This window comes from Oncorhynchus keta, chromosome 17 (genome assembly GCF_023373465.1).
Source record: "Oncorhynchus keta strain PuntledgeMale-10-30-2019 chromosome 17, Oket_V2, whole genome shotgun sequence".
In the NCBI taxonomy this organism is placed as follows: domain Eukaryota; kingdom Metazoa; phylum Chordata; class Actinopteri; order Salmoniformes; family Salmonidae; genus Oncorhynchus; species Oncorhynchus keta.
This window is the reverse complement of record NC_068437.1, coordinates 48,149,055-48,167,681: the sequence shown is the minus strand read 5'-3', so window position 1 is coordinate 48,167,681 and position 18,627 is coordinate 48,149,055. Positions and strand designations below refer to the sequence as shown.

Genomic DNA, 18,627 nt, shown 5'->3' with positions numbered 1-18,627 from the left:
AGTTGTTTGTCATGTAAATTACTGAGGCCCCCCTCCAGCATAAAGCAATTATGTGTGCACTCTTTTCATTTGAGTCCAGTTCCAAGTCTATGATTTGACGTAGCCTAACAATAAAACAAAGATATTGGTAACTAATGTTTCCCATTTTATCTGTACATGAAATGTAGAGAAATGGTATGTTGCCAAATGGCAAGTCAACACCCTACAGGGTTACGTTTGTCCTGAGTGGTGTTCCGTAGTGTTCTCCTCAGTTTCCATAGCGACAACAGTTCCATTTAGACGCGGATGGAATGATTTGACGTTCATGGTTAGAAAACCGGTTAGCAAGTATACAAAACAGACAAACACAGGTAAATGACCTCTTATTTAAAACAGAAACATTTCGTGGGAATAAAATGTAAAAGTTTTAAGTTTAAGTTTCATGCAGTGTTTCCTGCTCTTTTTTTGTTTCCTGAAGCTGCAAGCTAGACCATGGATGTCAGTCAAGAAGACCTGAGCAAACTGAGCATCAACAACTCCTCTGAGGATATTGAATTAGATCATTATTTTCACGAAGATTTTTACTCATCTGCTGATGAAGATCATGCCGATGAAGATGATGTGAGTTGATTTATTATTAGTCAACTGGAGAGTTTGTGTAGGCCTAATAATCTCCATTGTCTAACGTTAGCCTACTGTTTGCACAATGTTTTTATACGACTTGTCAATGAATGTCTACTGGTTGCAAATGCATGTAAACCTAACTTTTCACCTTTCAACACCCCCAGGTTTCAGATAAAATCCCAGAATCAATGCTCAAATATTTTGAAGCCTCTGAGAACAGAGCAAGTCAGTTTGAAAAGCTCATCCTTGAGGACAGTGAAGATGAAGGTAGGAATGAGGACCTCTGGATAATGCATAGGCAACAGAAATATAGAAAATGCATGGATCATTTATTCATCAGTCAAGCTAGCTGCTGGCTTCATGATGTCATACTATTGTGTATATGTGACTCGATGTGACTCAATGTCTTTGTACATTGTCTGTTTTCAGATTCCAGAGCGGCTGAGGTGTATTCCATAATTTCAAGTCGTTCTGAAGACCTTTTAATGGAACTGGCCTCTGACCTAGGCCTACACGAGGACCCAGTGAAGTTAAAAGAACAAGTGAGTCTAGTTTAATAAGGCTTGTGTGCCCTAAAGTACTAGTGTTATGTAATTTGTGCTGGGACGTAGGCTAAATATGTTTGATTGATTTAGGTCATGTTAGAGATCGAGGATGAGAAGTTGAACGCTATCCCCAACAAGGTCTGCCCTCACACTGTATCTGACAGTGACATTACAGACAGAGTGCCACACAACAGTGAGGGTATGTGTAGATTTCTGTGTGCATGTGTGATATATATGCCCACTAGATGGCACCCTTGCCTCATTTAGTCCAGCCCTATAAAGGAAATAAAAAAGGTGATATTCTTCAAACTAATGAAGCTGTGACCTGTGTCTTTCTGTTTGACACAGATGATATTGAATGTGATGCATATTTATGGTCTGAAAAGCAACTCAGTTTGGAACTGAAAACTTTGGAGTGTAAGTTGAAAGAGGAGGATGAGAGGAGAATTGTGGAATACGAGGTGGAGCGAAAGAAGGAGCAGAATGAGCAGAGAGAAAAGGAGGAGGGGAGGAAACGCAGACAGATAGACTTTGAGGAGGAGCTGAGGCAGATAGAAGAGGACAATAGGGTGAGATAGTTCATATCATCCCTTTCTCCCATTTCCCGTTTCTATGTTTTCCATAACTAAGAGTGACCAACTGAAGAAGTCATTGTCTGTCTGTAGCATCGCCCTACAGGCATGGAGGAGCTGAGAGAAAGAGAGGCAGAAGAGAAGCTTCAACAAGAGTTTTTCAAACAGCAGGTGGGCCAGATTCAATCACATTTTTTTTAGATGTGCAAACACTGAAACACTGGCAATGGAGAGGGGCTTGGTTGGAAGTGTTTTCAGAAGGGGCTCATCTTTCTTTTCAGTTTTTATTGGTTTAACTTCTCTCCTCCACTCTCCCACACTAACCAGGAGCTGATCAGCAGCCTCCAGAGACAGATGGAGGAGGAGAGGAGGGCCTTTGAGAAGGTGCAGGAGGAAAAGAGGAGGAAGACCCATCAGTCTCGATGCAGGGCGGCCATCACTATCCAGGCTGCCCTCAGAGGCGTCCTGGCACGCCGGTGGACCAGGGCTGAGCTCCACCGCAGAAGAGAGGAACAAAGAAGGTCTGAGGAAGAGAGGAACAGGAGGGAGGAGAGGTGGAGGAGGGAACAGGAGGAGCAGCGGCTGAAGCAGGAAAAGGAAAACAGAAGGAGAGAGTTGGAGGAGCAAGCACTGAAGAGGAGGAGCTTAGAGTATGAGAGAGCCAAAGAAGAGGATCGAGTCCGTATGGCGAGAGAGAGACAGGATGAGGAGGACAGAAGAAAGAGGGAGGATCAGGAGAACAGAAAGGAGGGAGAGAGAAGAAAAGGGGAGGAGAAGAGAAAGAAGCATGAAGAAGAGAAGAGAAAGAAAGAAGAGGAGAAGAGAAAGAAAGAAGAGGAGAAGAGAAGGAAAGAAGAGGAGAAGAGAAAGAAGGAGGAGAGGAGAGAGAAGGAGGAGCAGATTAGGGAGGAGAAAGACAAGCAAGAAAGGGAGGAGGAGCGGAGAAAAAGACAGGAGAATGAGGAGGAAAAGGAGAATGAAAGGAAAAGCAAGGAGGAGGAAGAGATTAGGATGGAATCAGATGAGAGGAAACCAAAGAGCCTGCAAAAGCTGGAGACAGAAATGGTGAAGGAGGAAAGTCAAAACCCGAGTGAGGAAAAAGCCAGAGAGGAGAAATCAGCTGCCACTGAATGTTCCCCCACTGCCAGCTCTCCCCCCATTGACCCCAGCACCTCAGCCCCACAGTCTGCCTTTGAGCGTATGAGTGTATTTCTACCAGAGCAGACGGAGCAGAGGAGACTGGCCTGGATGAGGGACTGCACTTCCTGGTCCAAACTCTCCCTGCAGAACAAGAGGAAGCAGCAGCAGGGGGTCAGGACCCAGAGGAGGAGGGGGGCTAGGAGGGCCGCTGAGGGGAGCAGTTTACCCCTCCTCTGCCCAGAAACACTCCTTCAGTCTGGGGCCTGGAACTCCACTCAGGAGGTAACCTGCATGATACGATCTACAATGTGATACTTTATTTCAGGGGTCAGTAACAGGCAGCCTGCAGGGCAAAACAGTCCCGCGAGTGATTTTTTTGTTGTTGTTGACTAAAATCACCAGGAATTAAGAAAACATTTGTATAAATTAGGAAATCTGTTCCAAACTATGCCCAGGAATAAAAAATATATATATGTGGCCCGTTTCAGGAAACTAAGCGTATGGCGTGGGTCACTACTTCACAGGAGAGCCATTTGAACATAAACTTTTTTTTAAATCAAAATGTTTTTTGCCTTCTCGACCATGTGAACTTTCATGTGCATTAATAACAAACTTGTATGACTTTTGTAAATATGAATGAAATTGTTAAATTACGAGCCTAGTTAGCCATGATTGGCTGAGATAATGAGTGGGCTGGACATGCCGAGAGATGAGTTTGGATTGGTCTGCCATATAGCACGCTTCTGTCTATTTGAGCTGGTCAGTATGTGTAGGGTAATCCTGTCTAACACGGCTTTTCATTTTTTTTTTCGTGTATTAAAACTTAACGAAAGACTCCAGTATGCAAGTATCCATTTCAATAGAACGTCACTGAAACAACTGTTTCATCGTACTCTGGCACACTCGTCTGAGTGTGCCAGAGCAGAATAAATGACAAATTTACGAACGCTCAACGCCCGTTGAATATGGCCGGTCTCAGTAAACGTTGGCAAATAAAAACATAATTAATTTGTTGCCAGCAGTACAGTTGCAGTCACCAACGCTCTGGATAGCATAAAAAAGCCTAACAAGCTCTGCTAGGGCTTGTAAAATGGTCAGAATGAGCTATTCCCTCATTTGTGTCTGGAAGTAGCTAGCAAGCTAGCCAACGTTAGCCAGTTAGCTTGGGTGCTTGACTGCTGTTGTTAGGTCAGAACGCTTTCGGTTACTAGTCCAACGCTCTAACCACTAGGCTACCCTGCTAAAGCTTAATAGGGTTTGGAACGATGCTGAATGTAGACAAAGAAGAGCTCTCGCTTAGGTGTACCAAAACATTCAAGGGACATTTTCTCAAAAGTGAGGTTACAAGTTTATCAACTTTCAAAGCAGAATTACTTTCCCTTTGTTGCTCAACTGTAGTGTACGATATACCATTTTCTAGCTCTGAGTCTCCACCCTTATCCAATGTAAAAAACACAATCAAAAATGTTGCTACATATGACAGAATCAAGCCGGTCGGTCACATATGCGATCGTGTCTTAATGTAATCAATGTATGAATTTTGTTGAATGTAGTTGCCTACCCCTGCTTTATTTCATAAAGGTTTTTCCAGAAAAATAAATGATGTATAAGTTGCGCTTGATTTAGCTTTTAACACTAAAGGTATTACACTAGACTACAAGTAGGATATTTGAAAGTATTGGACCTAGATGCATTTGACCCATGTCTGCAAAACAGTCAATCAGACACATTCAAATAACCAACAAACCAACCATAACAAAACCAAAAGCAATATTTCACTGACTGTGCTCTACCTTCCAATGCAGGTGACCACAGTTGTTCTGGAGGATCTCCCTGGCTGTAGCCTCTCTACTTTGTCCCAATGCCCCAGACTGCAGACCCTCACCATGAGACGCTGTGGCCTTAAATCCCTGGAGGGCCTCAGTCAATGCACAGAGCTTCGCTACATCGATGTACAGGTAAATACACCACCATTTACATGTGGGGTAAGCTGTACAGAAATGGTTTGGTGCAATGGAATGTTGTACATGGTCCCTGACAAATAAACAAATGAACAAATAGTACTATTGTAACGACACTGAAAGCCAGACAATTGGAAAGCATGGAAAATTCCCGAAAATGATGTTACGGCTTTAGAAGCTTCTGATAGTCTAATTGACATCATTTGAGTCAATTGGAGGTGTACCTGTGGATGTATTTCAAGACCTACCTACAAACTCAGTGCCTCTTTGCTTGACATCATGGGAAAATCAAAAGAAATCAGCCAAGACCTCAGAAAATAAATTGAAGACCTCCACAAGTCTGGTTCATCGTTGGGAGCAATTTCCAAACGCCTGAAGGTACCACGTTCATCTGTTCAAACAATAGTAGGCAAGTATAAACACCATGAGACCACTCAGCCATCATACCGCTCAGGAAGGAGACACGTTCTGTCTCCTAGAGATGAACGTACCTCGGTGCGAAAAGTGCAAATCAATCCCAGAACAACAGCAAAGGACCTTCTGAAGATGCTGGAGGAAATGGGTACAAAAGTATTTATATACACAGTAAAACGAGTCCTATATCAACATAACCTGAAAGGCCTCTCAGCAAGGAAGAAGCCACTGCTCCAAAACCGCCATAAAAAAAGCCAGACTACGGTTTGCAACTGCACATTATTATTATTATATATTTATTTCAACAAGGAACACAGACTGAGACCACGGTCTCTTTTACAGCTGGGCCCTATGTATACATGTTTACACATACAGTTTAGGTACAATGATTAATGGGGACAAAGATCGTACTTTTTGGAGAAATGTCCTCTGGTCTGATGAAACAAAAATAGAACTGCTTGGCCATAATGTTTGGAGGAAAAAGGGGGAGGCTTGCAAGCCAAAAAACACCATCCCAACCGTGAAGCACGGGGGTGGCAGCATCATGTTGTGGGGGTGCTTTGCTGCAGGATGGACTGGTGCACTTCACAAAATAGATGGCATGATGAGGAAGAACAATTATGTGGATATATTGAAGCAACATCTCAAGACATCAGTCAGAAAGTTGCAACTTGGTCGCAAATGGGTCTTCCAAATGGACAATGACCCCAAGCATACTTCCAAAGTTGTGGCAAATTGGCTTAAGGACAACAAAGTGAAGATATTGGAGTGGCCATCACAAAGCCCTGACCTCAATCCTATAGACAATTTGTTGGCAGAACTGAAAAAGAGTGTGCGAGCAAGGAGGCTACAAACCTGATTCAGGTACACCAGCTCTGTCAGGAGGAATGGGCCTAAATTCACCCAACTTATTGTGGGAAGCTTGTGGAACCTGAAACGTTTGACCCAAGTTAAACAATTTAAAGGCAATGCTAACAAATACCAATTGAGTATATGTAAAGTTCTGACCCACTGGGAATGTGATGAAAGAAATAAAAGCTGAAATAAATTATTCTGACATTTCACATTCTTAAAATAAAGTGGTGATCGTAATGACCTAAAACAGAGAATTTTTACTAGGATTAAATATCAGGAATTGTGAAAACTGAGTTTAAATGTATTTGGCTAAGGTGTATGTAAACTTCCGACTTTAACTGTATATCTATCTACAGTATATGTCTGACAAGTTGGCTGGATGTCCTTTGGGTGGCAGACCATTCTTGATACACACGGGAAACTGTTGAGCGTGAAAGTCCCAGCAGCATTGCAGTTCTTTACACAAACCGGTGCACCTGGCACCTACTACCATACCCCGTTCAAAGTCACTTAAATATTTTGTCTTGTCCATTCACCCTCTGAATGGCACACATACACAATTTATGTCTCATTTGACTCAAGGCTTAAAAACCATTCTTTAACCTGTCTCCTCCCCTGCATATACACTGATGTGTAGTGGATTTAACAAGTGACATCAATAAGGGATCATTGCTTTTACCTGGATTCACCTGGTCATTGAAAGAGCAGGTGTTCATAATGTTTTCTACACTCAGCGTATGTGTTACATAGTATATTTTAGCTACATAGTATTATATTATATACACACAACACTGCATACTGTCTCTCACAGTGATCAAATCAGCATGTAAAAGTATAAAATCCTTGGTATTTGAAAACTCAGACATATTTTGATTGTTATGTCTGTGTAGGACAACTCAATCACGTTTGTGGACTGTGAGAATCTGGCTAACCTCCAAGTTCTTCGACTTGGCCGGAACCGTCTGACATCCATCCATGGTCTGGCTGGTGCTGTGGATCTGGACGTTCTGGAGCTCTCGCACAACTCCATCACCCGTATCGGTAAGCTGAGGTCAGGTCCCCACTGCATCGGTAAGCTGAGTTCAGGTCCCCACCGCATCGGTAAACTGAGTTCAGGTCCCCACCGCATCGGTAAACTGAGGTCAGGTCCCCACCGCAACGGTAAGCTGAGTTCAGGTCCCCACTGCATCGGTAAGCTGAGGTCAGGTCCCCACCTCATCGGTAAGCTGAGGTCAGATCCCCACCGCATCGGTAAGCTGAGCTCAGGTCCTCACTGCATTCTTAAAAGCTCAGGTCCCCATCGCATCGGTAAGCTGAGGTCAGGTCCCCACCGCAGGTTAAGCTGAGCTCAGGTCCCCACCGCATTGGTAAGCTGAGCTCAGGTCCCCACCGCATCGGTAAGCTGAGCTCAGGTCCCCACCGCAACCGTAAGCTGAGCTATCCTCACTGCATCGGTAATGCCTGAGCTCAGGTCCCCATCGCATCGGTAAGCTGAGGTCAGGTCCCCACCATTAAGCTGAGGTCAGGTCCCCACCGCATCGGTAAGCTGAGCTCAGGTCCCCACCGCATCGGTAAGCCGAGCTCAGGTCCCCATCGCATCGGTAAGCTGAGGTCAGGTCCCCACCGCATCGTAAACTGAGCTCAGGTCCCCATCGCATGGTAAGCTGAGGTCAGGTCCCCACCGCATCGGTAAGCTGAGCTCAGGTCCCCATCGGTTAGCTGAGCTCAGGTCCCTACCGCATCGGTAAGCTGAAGTCAGGTCCCCACCGCATCGGTAAGCTGAGCTCAGGTCCCCATCGCATCGGTAAGCTGAGCTCAGGTCCCCACCGCATCGGTAAGCTGAGCTCAGGTCCCCACCGCATCGGTAAGCTGAGCTCAGGTCCCCATCTGCATTAAGCTGAGGTCAGGTCCCCACCGCATCGGTAAGCTGAGCTCAGGTCCCCATCGCATCGGTAAGCTGTGGTCAGGTCCCCACCGCATCGGTAAGCTGAGCTCAGGTCCCCATCGGTTAGCTGAGCTCAGGTCCCTACCGCTGCTGAAGTCAGGTCCCCACCGCATCGGTAAGCTGAGCTCAAGTCCCCATCGCATCGGTAAGCTGAGCTCAGGTCCCCACCGCATCGGTAAGCTGAGCTCAGGTCCCCATCGCATCGGTAAGCTGAGCTCAGGTCCCCGCTGCATCGGTAAGCTGAGCTCAGGTCCCCATCGCATCGGTAAGCTGAGCTCAGGTCCCCACCGCATCGGTAAGCTGAGCTCAGGTCCCCACCCTAACCGTAAGCTGAGCTCAGGTCCCCACCGCATCGGTAAGCTGAGCTCAGGTCCCCACCGCATCGGTAAGCTGAAGTCAGGTCCCCACCGCATCGGTAAGCTGAGCTCAGGTCCCCATCGCATCGGTAAGCTGAGCTGGTCCCCACCGCATCGGTAAGCTGAGCTCAGGTCCCCACCGCATCGGTAAGCTGAGCTCAGGTCCCCACCGCATCGGTAAGCTGAGCTCAGGTCCCCATCGCATCGGTAAGCTGAGGTCAGGTCCCCACCGCATCGCTGAGCTCAGGTCCCCATCGGTTAGCTGAGCTCAGGTCCCTACCGCATCGGTAAGCTGAAGTCAGGTCCCCACCGCATCGGTAAGCTGAGCTCAGGTCCCCACCGCATCGGTAAGCTGAGCTCAGGTCCCCACTGCATCGGTAAGCTGAGCTCAGGTCCCCATCGCATCGGTAAGCTGAGCTCAGGTCCCCACCGCATCGGTAAGCTGAGCTCAGGTCCCCACCCTAACCGTAAGCTGAGCTCAGGTCCCCACCGCATCGGTAAGCTGAGCTCAGGTCCCCACCGCATCGGTAAGCTGAGCTCAGGTCCCCACCGCATCGGTAAGCTGAGCTCAGGTCCCCATCGCATCGGTAAGCTGAGCTCAGGTCCCCATCGCATCGGTAAGCTGAGCTCAGGTCCCCACTGCATCGGTAAGCTGAGCTCAGGTCCCCATCGCATCGGTAAGCTGAGCTCAGGTCCCCACCGCATCGGTAAGCTGAGCTCAGGTCCCCACCCTAACCGTAAGCTGAGCTCAGGTCCCCACCGCATCGGTAAGCTGAGCTCAGGTCCCCACCGCATCGGTAAGCTGAGCTCAGGTCCCCACCGCATCGGTAAGCTGAGCTCAGGTCCCCATCGCATCGGTAAGCTGAGCTCAGGTCCCCACCGCATTGGTAAGCTGAGCTCAGGTCCCCATCGCATCGGTAAGCTGAGCTCAGGTCCCCATCGCATCGGTAAGCTGAGCTCAGGTCCCCACCGCATCGGTAAGCTGAGCTCAGGTCCCCTCCGCATCAGTAAGCAGAGCTCAGGTACCCACCGCATCAGTAAGCAGAGCTCAGGTCCCCACCGCATCGGTAAGCTGAGCTCAGGTCCCCACCCTAACCGTAAGCTGAGCTCAGGTCCCCACCGCATCGGTAAGCTGAGCTCAGGTCCCCACCGCATCGGTAAGCTGAGCTCAGGTCCCCACCGCATCGGTAAGCTGAGCTCAGGTCCCCACCGCATCGGTAAGCTGAGCTCAGGTCCCCACCGCATCGGTAAGCTGAGCTCAGGTCCCCACCGCATCGGTAAGCTGAGCTCAGGTCCCCACCGCATCGGTAAGCAGAGCTCAGGTCCCCACCGCATCGGTAAGCTGAGCTCAGGTCCCCACCGCATCGGTAAACTGAGTTCAGGTCCCCACCGCATCGGTAAACTGAGGTCAGGTCCCCACCGCAACGGTAAGCTGAGTTCAGGTCCCCACTGCATCGGTAAGCTGAGGTCAGGTCCCCACCGCATCGGTAAGCTGAGGTCAGATCCCCACCGCATCGGTAAGCTGAGCTCAGGTCCTCACTGCATCGGTAAGCCGAGCTCAGGTCCCCATCGCATCGGTAAGCTGAGCTCAGGTCCCCATCGGTAAGCTGAGCTCAGGTCCCCACCGCATCGGTAAGCTGAGCTCAGGTCCCCACCGCATCGGTAAGCTGAGCTCAGGTCCCCATCGCATCGGTAAGCTGAGCTCAGGTCCCCACCGCATCGGTAAGCTGAGCTCAGGTCCCCACCGCATCGGTAAGCTGAGCTCAGGTCCCCACCGCACCGTAAGCTGAGCTCAGGTCCCCATCGCATCGGCAAGCTGAGGTCAGGTCCCCACCACATCGGTAAGCTGAGCTCAGGTCCCCATCGCATCGGTAAACTGAGGTCAGGTCCCCACCGCAACGGTAAGCTGAGTTCAGGTCCCCACTGCATCGGTAAACTGAGCTCAGGTCCTCACTGCATCGGTAAGCCGAGCTCAGGTCCCCATCGCATCGGTAAGCTGAGCTCAGGTCCTCACTGCATCGGTAAGCCGAGCTCAGGTCCCCACCGCATCGGTAAGCTGAGCTCAGGTCCCCACTGCATCGGTAAGCTGAGCTCAGGTCCCTACCGCATCGGTAAGCTGAAGTCAGGTCCCCACCGCATCGGTAAGCTGAGCTCAGGTCCCCATCGCATCGGTAAGCTGAGCTCAGGTCCCCACCGCATCGGTAAGCTGAGCTCAGGTCCCCACCGCATCGGTAAGCTGAGCTCAGGTCCCCACCGCAACCGTAAGCCGAGCTCAGGTCCCCATCGCATCGGTAAGCTGAGGTCAGGTCCCCACCGCATCGGTAAGCTGAGCTCAGGTCCCCATCGCATCGGTAAGCTGAGGTCAGGTCCCCACCGCATCGGTAAGCTGAGCTCAGGTCCCCATCGGTTAGCTGAGCTCAGGTCCCTACCGCATCGGTAAGCTGAAGTCAGGTCCCCACCGCATCGGTAAGCTGAGCTCAGGTCCCCATCGCATCGGTAAGCTGAGCTCAGGTCCCCACCGCATCGGTAAGCTGAGCTCAGGTCCCCATCGCATCGGTAAGCTGAGCTCAGGTCCCCACTGCATCGGTAAGCTGAGCTCAGGTCCCCATCGCATCGGTAAGCTGAGCTCAGGTCCCCACCGCATCGGTAAGCTGAGCTCAGGTCCCCACCCAACCGTAAACTGAGCTCAGGTCCCCACCGCATCGGTAAGCTGAGCTCAGGTCCCCACCGCACCGCTGAGCTCAGGTCCCCACCGCATCGGTAAGCTGAGCTCAGGTCCCCATCGCATCGGTAAGCTGAGCTCAGGTCCCCATCGCATCGGTAAGCTGAGCTCAGGTCCCCATCGCATCGGTAAGCTGAGCTCAGGTCCCCACCGCATCGGTAAGCTGAGCTCAGGTCCCCACCGCATCGGTAAGCTGAGCTCAGGTCCCCATCGCATCGGTAAGCTGAGCTCAGGTCCCCACCGCAACCCCAGCTCAGGTCCCCATCGCATCGGTAAGCTGAGGTCAGGTCCCCACCGCATCGGTAAGCTGAGCTCAGGTCCCCATCGGTTAGCTGAGCTCAGGTCCCTACCGCATCGGTAAGCTGAAGTCAGGTCCCCACCGCATCGGTAAGCTGAGCTCAGGTCCCCATCGCATCGGTAAGCTGAGCTCAGGTCCCCACCGCATCGGTAAGCTGAGCTCAGGTCCCCATCGCATCGGTAAGCTGAGCTCAGGTCCCCACCGCATCGGTAAGCTGAGCTCAGGTCCCCACCGCATCGGTAAGCTGAGCTCAGGTCCCCACCGCATCGGTAAGCTGAGCTCAGGTCCCCACCGCATCGGTAAGCTGAGCTCAGGTCCCCACCGCATCGGTAAGCTGAGCTCAGGTCCCCACCGCATCGGTAAGCTGAGCTCAGGTCCCCACCGCATCGGTAAGCTGAGCTCAGGTCCCCATCGCATCGGTAAGCTGAGCTCAGGTCCCCACTGCATCGGTAAGCTGAGCTCAGGTCCCCACCGCATCGGTAAGCTGAGCTCAGGTCCCCACCCTAACCGTAAGCTGAGCTCAGGTACCCAACGCATCGGTAAGCTGAGCTCAGGTCCCCACCCTAACCGTAAGCTGAGCTCAGGTCCCCAACGCATCGGTAAGCTGAGCTCAGGTCCCCACCGCATCGGTAAGCTGAGCTCAGGTCCCCACCGCATCAGTAAGCAGAGCTCAGGTCCCCACCGCATCGGTAAGCAGAGCTCAGGTCCCCACCGCATCGGTAAGCTGAGCTCAGGTCCCCACCGCATCGGTAAGCTGAGCTCAGGTCCCCACCGCATCGGTAAGCTGAGCTCAGGTCCCCATCGCATCGGTAAGCTGAGCTCAGGTCCCCATCGCATCGGTAAGCTGAGGTCAGGTCCCCACCGCATCGGTAAGCTGAGCTCAGGTCCCCACCGCATCAGTAAGCTGAGCTCAGGTCCCCACCGCATCGGTAAGCAGAGCTCAGGTCCCCACCGCATCGGTAAGCTGAGCTCAGGTCCCCACCGCATCGGTAAGCTGAGCTCAGGTCCCCACCGCATCGGTAAGCTGAGCTCAGGTCCCCACCGCATCGGTAAGCAGAGCTCAGGTCCCCACCGCATCGGTAAGCTGAGCTCAGGTCCCCACCGCATCAGTAAGCAGAGCTCAGGTCCCCACCGCATCAGTAAGCAGAGCTCAGGTCCCCACCGCATCGGTAAGCTGAGCTCAGGTCCCCACCGCATCGGTAAGCTGAGCTCAGGTCCCCACCGCATCGGTAAGCTGAGCTCAGGTCCCCATCGCATCGGTAAGCTGAGCTCAGGTCCCCATCGCATCGGTAAGCTGAGCTCAGGTCCCCACCGCATCGGTAAGCTGAGCTCAGGTCCCCACCGCATCAGTAAGCTGAGCTCAGGTCCCCACCGCATCGGTAAGCTGAGCTCAGGTCCCCACCGCATCAGTAAGCAGAGCTCAGGTCCCCACCGCATCAGTAAGCTGAGCTCAGGTCCCCACCGCATCAGTAAGCAGAGCTCAGGTCCCCACCGCATCAGTAAGCAGAGCTCAGGTCCCCACCGCATCAGTAAGCAGAGCTCAGGTCCCCATCGCATCAGTAAACTGAGCTCATAGATGGCCTATACAGAGTGTGGAAAACTCTGTTTGAATTTTGAATTTTTATCAGCACCCCATACAGGTCTAAATTAGACAATGATTAAAAGGCAAAGATGGAAATCAACAGACTGTGCAGCCTTCCAGATGTGTGGTTTGACTCACACCCCTGCCTGCTCTACAGTTACAGTGTACTTCATGGCTAGTTGTAACCACTGCTATCCACTAGGGAGCAGTGTACCTCTTCTTTTGATCCCCTGCTCAGTATATATTGAAATGACTTAGTTACTGTGAATAACAGACCAGGAGCCAGGCCTCAAGTCATGAATAGATATTAACTGCCTGAGAAGACCGTGAATGCTTTTTTATTGGCAGTTTAGCTTTGAACGTTACTAAAACGGTAACCTTGGCCACACACTGAAATTAGATCTTCTTTGGTTCATTTGAATCCTACTTCAACCCCTCACAGTTCCACAATCTGATTTTGTTCTACCCCATAACTCTTTAGGTATGCAAATGAAGCATGCCATTATCTACTACTTTACATACTGAAACATACTAATGTAAGGAAAATTCTTTGTCTTTATTTTTCTTCTTCTCCTATAAAGGTGGTCTGGAGCCATTGAAGAGGCTGCAGAAGTTATTGTTGGACCACAACCAGCTGATCAGTACTAGAGGACTGAGAGAGGTGTACACGCTGCTACACCTGGACTTGTCTCACAACCATCTGTCCAGTGTAGAGGGCCTGGACAACTGTGCTCTGCTCAACACCCTGGACCTGACAGGAAACAATCTGACTGAGGTAAAATACATAGTCAGTATACCATGTAGGCCTAACTACCAGGAAAATAATATATTAAACTAATTAAAGTGCTACTGACATTAATCCTTTATGATGGATTATAAGGAAAAATATCAGCAGTACCTGTAGTACCTGTTCGCAGCACCAATAGTATCCAACACCAGCACCAATAGTATCTATCAGCAGCACCAGTAGTACCTGTTAGCAGCACCAGTAGTATCCAAAAGCAGCACCAATAGTATCTATCAGCAGCACCAGTAGTACCTGTTAGCAGCACCAGTAGTATCCAAAAGCAGCACCAATAGTATCTATCAGCAGCACCTATAGTATCCAACAGCAGCACCAGTAGTATCTATCAGCAGCACCAGTAGTATCCAACAGCAGCACCAGTAGTATCCAACAGCAGCACCAGTAGTATCTATCAGCAGCACCAATAGTATATATCAGCAGCACAAGTAGTGCCTGTCAGCACCACCAATGGTATATGTTAGCAGCACCAATAGTACCTGTCAGCAGCACCAGTATTACCTGTCAGCAGCAGCAATAGTATCTATCAGCAGCACCAGTAGTGCCTGTCAGCAGCACCAGTAGTATCTACCAGTAGCACCTGTAGTTCCTGTCAGCAGCACCAATAGTATCTATCAGCAGCACCAGTAGTACCTGTCAGCAGCACCAATAGTATCTAATAGCAGCACCAGTAGTGCCTGTCAGCAGCACCAGTCGTGTCTGTCAGCAGTACCAGTAGTACCTATCAGCAGCACCTATAGTATCTATCAGCAGCACCAGTAGTGCCTGACAGAAGCACCAATAGTATATAATAGCAGCACCAGTAGAGCCTGACAGCAGCACCAGTAGTGCCTGTCAGCAGCACCAGTAGTACCTGTCAGCAGCACCAATGGTATCTATCAGCAGCACCAATAGTACCTGTCAGCATCACCAGTAGTACCTGTCAGCAGCACCAATAGTGTCTGTCATCAGCACCAGTAGTGCGTGTCAGCTGCACCAATAGTATCTATCAGCAGCAACATTAGAGCCTGACAGCAGCACCAATAGTACCTGTCAACAGCACCAGCAGTAGCAGCACTAATAGTACCTGTCAGCAGCACCAGCAGTGCCTGTCAGCAGCGCCAAATGTGCCTATCAACAGCACCAGTTGTGCCTGTCAGCAGCGCCAGTTGTGCCTAACAGCAGCACCAATTGTGCCTAACAGCAGCACCAATTGTGCCTGTCAGCAGCACCAGTTGTGCCTGTCAGCAGCACCAGTTGTGCCTGTCAGCAGCACCAGTAGTGCCTGTCAGCAGCACCAGTTGTGCCTGTCAGCAGCACCAGTAGTGCCTGTTAGCAGCACCAGTAGTGCCTGTCAGCATCACCGGTAGTGCCTGTCAGCAGCACCAGTAGTACCTCTTAGCAGCACCAGTATTACCTCTTAGCAGTACCAATAGTACCTATCAGCAGCACCAGTAGTGCCTGTCAGCAGCACCAGTAGTGCCTGTCAGCAGCCCCAATAGTACCTATCTGCAGCATCAGTAGTACCTATCAGCAGCATAAAATCTGATTTGATCTTCATCTAAGTCACAACAATAGACAAACACGGTCTGCTTAAACTAATAACACACAAACAAGTATACGTTTTCATGTCTTTATTGAACACATTTTCATGTCTTTATTGAACACATTTACACATGTAAACATTCACAGTTTTGGTGGAAAAAGTATGTGAACCCTTGGATTTAATAACTGGTTGACCCTCCTTTGGCAGCAATAACCTCAACCAAACGTTTTCTGTAGTTGTGGATCATACCTGCACAACGGTCAGGAGGAATTTTGGACCATTCATATCTACAAAACTGTTTCAGTTCAGCAATATTCTTACGATGTCTGGTGTGAACCCGCTCTCGAGGTCATGCCACAGCATTTTAAATCGGGTTGAGGTCAGGACTCCAGAAGGCGTATTTTCTTCTGTTGAGGCCATTCTGTTGTTGATTTATCTCTGTGTTTTGGGTCGTTGTCCTGTTGCATCACCCAACTTCTGTTGAGCTTCAATTGGCGGACAGATAGCCTTACATTCTCCTGCAAAATGTCTTGATAAACTTGGGAATTATTTTTCTGTTGATGATAGCAAGCTGTCCAGGCCCTGAGGCAGCCCCAAACCATGATGCTCCCTCCACCATACTTTACAGTTGTGATGATGTTTTGATGTTGGTGTGCTGTGCCATTTTTTTCTCTACAAATAGTGTTGTGTGTTTCTTCCAAACAACTCAACTTTAGTTTAATCTGTTCACAGAATAGTTTGCCAGATGAGCTGTAGAACATCCAGGTGCTCTTTTGTGAACTTCAGACGTGCGCCAATGTTTTTTTTGGACAGCAGTGGCTTCTTCTGTGGTGTCCTCCCATGAACACCATTCTTGTTTAGTGTTTTACGTACTGTAGACTCGTCAACAGAGATGTTACCATGTTCCAGAGATTTCTATAAATCTTCAGCTGACACGCTAGGATTCTTCTTAACCTCATTGAGCATTATGCACTGTGCTCTTTCAGTCATCTTTGCAGGACAGCAATTCCTAGGGAAAGTTGCAACAGTGCTGAACTTTCTCCATTTATAGACAATTTGTCTTACCGTGGACAGATGAACATCAAGGCTTTTACACCTGCATTGTTTGCTGTTTGGGGTTTTAGGCTGGGTTTCTGTACAGCACTTTGAGATATCAGCTGATGTACGAAGGGCTATATAAATAAATTTGATTTGAAATTTGATTTGATTTAGAGATACTTTTGTAACCCTTTCCAGCTTTATACAAATCAAAAATTCTTAATCTTAGGTCTTCTGAGATCTCTTTTGTTTGAGGCATGGTTCACATCAGGCAATGCTTCTTGTGAATAGCAAACTCAAATTTTGTGAGTGTTTATTATAGGACAGGGCAGCTCTAACCAACATCTCCAATCTCGTCTCATTGATTGGACTCCAGGTTAGCTGACTCCTGACTCCAATAATCTTTTGGAAAAGTCATTAGCCTAGGGTTTCACATACTTTTTCCAACCTACACTGTGAACGTTTAAATGATGTATTCAATATGGACATGAAAAATACAATAATTTGTGTGTTATTAGTTCAAGCAGACTGTGTTTGTCTATTGTTGTGACTAAGATGAAGATCAGATCAAATTGTTTGACTAATTTATGCAGAAATCCAAGTAGTTCCAAAGGGTTCACATACTTTTTCTTGCCACTGTAGGTAAACTCACTCTATCACTCTCTCTTTCTCTTTTTCTGTCTCTCTTTCTTTCTTTATCTTTCTCTGTCTCTCTGTGTCTCTCTCTCCTTATCTCTCTTGCTGTCGGTCTCTCTACCTCCCTCCTGCCCCTTTCTCTTTCCCCCAGCTACCCAGTCTGAGGAACCAGGTCCTCCTGGTGGCGCTCCATCTGGAGGACAACAGCATCTCCTCACTGGAGGGCCTGACAGCCTGCTGGCTCCCCCTGATGCAGCTCCTCTCTGGGGCCCAAAACAGGTAACATCACATGGCATTCCATCTGATGCCATTGTTATGTTTTATGTTGTGTTGTGTAACTCTATGTATGCTGCTCTCTTGGCCTGGGCTCACTTAAAAAAAAAAAAAGGGGTTATGTAAATCTCAATGTGACTTCTATGGTTAAATAAAGGATTTTTTAAAAATCCAGTGTATCAAATGCCAATGATTAGGCCAGTTTAAAATGTACTAGCTACATGTAAGTAATTCAGTGTTTGTGATAACATTTGTAAGATTTAAGAAAACCAATGTAATGTTGCTGAATGATTGGTAAATACACTGTAAAGGGGTTGCCATGAATTTAACAGTATCTTGCAGGCAGCTCGGTGGCGAGTACATTTCGGTATTTCATATTACAGTGCACCCACTATAATAGAAATACGGTATCAAAGCAAGTACTCTGTAATGATACACAGTACAATACTGTCAAATTGACTGTAATATACTGTAAAAAAAAGTAAATGCTATCGTAATCGGAATTAATTAATTGATGAATGATTGAAATTCATTGAGATGAGGGGTTTGTATTTCACAGTATTTTACTGTTATTGGGCTAGGTGAAGTGTTTACACATTTCAGTACATTAATGAATATTTTGTGTTTTATAACATTTGCACATCTAGAGGCCTTAACAAAAGCTTCCAAACTGGCAGCGACTACAGAGCAACACAGACCTGAAGGACATGGCAAAATGCTCAACCATTTAAGTTTTAGGTCTTGATGCCACTCGAATCTGTCCCCTATACATTTTAAATGTCATGGGGCACTATAACCACATAGGAGTTAAATTGGTACAGCATTCTCAGTCATGGGTGCAACAAATATAGGCTCTTACAAGACACGCCTCAAAATATGTTAATGAGACAGAAACAGCAATACCATTCACCCACTAAGGGTCAAAAGGTTTTTGGCGCTCCAAAGATACCTTTTTCTGTGGGATGGAATTACAGTACCATTCGAAATACAGCACTTTTACCAAAATGCACTATAATATACAGTATGCTGAAGTAACAAGTTATTTGTTTTACTGTTGATAATACCTAAAAGTACTGTATAAATTACAGTATTCCATTACAGTGTATTACATGTATTTACTCATTTGTGTTTTGCAGTATAACCCAACTGCCATCACTGTGTCATTTTGTGTCACTGGAGAAGCTGGACATCAGAGACAACTGCCTCTTAGGTAATGGTTTATTATTTTAGAAAATTTAACTTTTGATGTCCCAAAAACTTTTGATCCAAATATTTCAGTTGTCATGTTGTTATGTCATTTACATACTGTAGTTTCATGCTATTCCATTCATATTATTCTGCTATGTGCCTCTCTATGTGA

The 18,627-nt window shown here is 48.2% G+C and overlaps 1 protein-coding gene across 1 annotated transcript in view; it reads left to right on the top strand.

Annotated features, from left to right (window-relative positions):
* Window positions 1-256: 256 nt before the first annotated feature.
* lrriq1 (leucine-rich repeats and IQ motif containing 1) overlaps window positions 257-18,627 on the top strand; it is a 63,669-nt gene continuing 45,298 nt past the window's right edge. Inside the window, exons 1-13 of the mRNA XM_035790074.2 lie at window positions 257-350; window positions 458-600; window positions 768-870; window positions 1,033-1,145; window positions 1,239-1,347; window positions 1,497-1,717; window positions 1,814-1,891; window positions 2,048-3,142; window positions 4,666-4,818; window positions 6,981-7,131; window positions 13,575-13,768; window positions 17,146-17,273; window positions 18,404-18,477. Of these exons, the coding sequence (XP_035645967.2) occupies window positions 472-600; window positions 768-870; window positions 1,033-1,145; window positions 1,239-1,347; window positions 1,497-1,717; window positions 1,814-1,891; window positions 2,048-3,142; window positions 4,666-4,818; window positions 6,981-7,131; window positions 13,575-13,768; window positions 17,146-17,273; window positions 18,404-18,477 (2,548 nt within the window). The 5' untranslated portion in view covers window positions 257-350; window positions 458-471. The remainder of the gene's footprint in view (window positions 351-457; window positions 601-767; window positions 871-1,032; window positions 1,146-1,238; window positions 1,348-1,496; window positions 1,718-1,813; window positions 1,892-2,047; window positions 3,143-4,665; window positions 4,819-6,980; window positions 7,132-13,574; window positions 13,769-17,145; window positions 17,274-18,403; window positions 18,478-18,627) is intronic.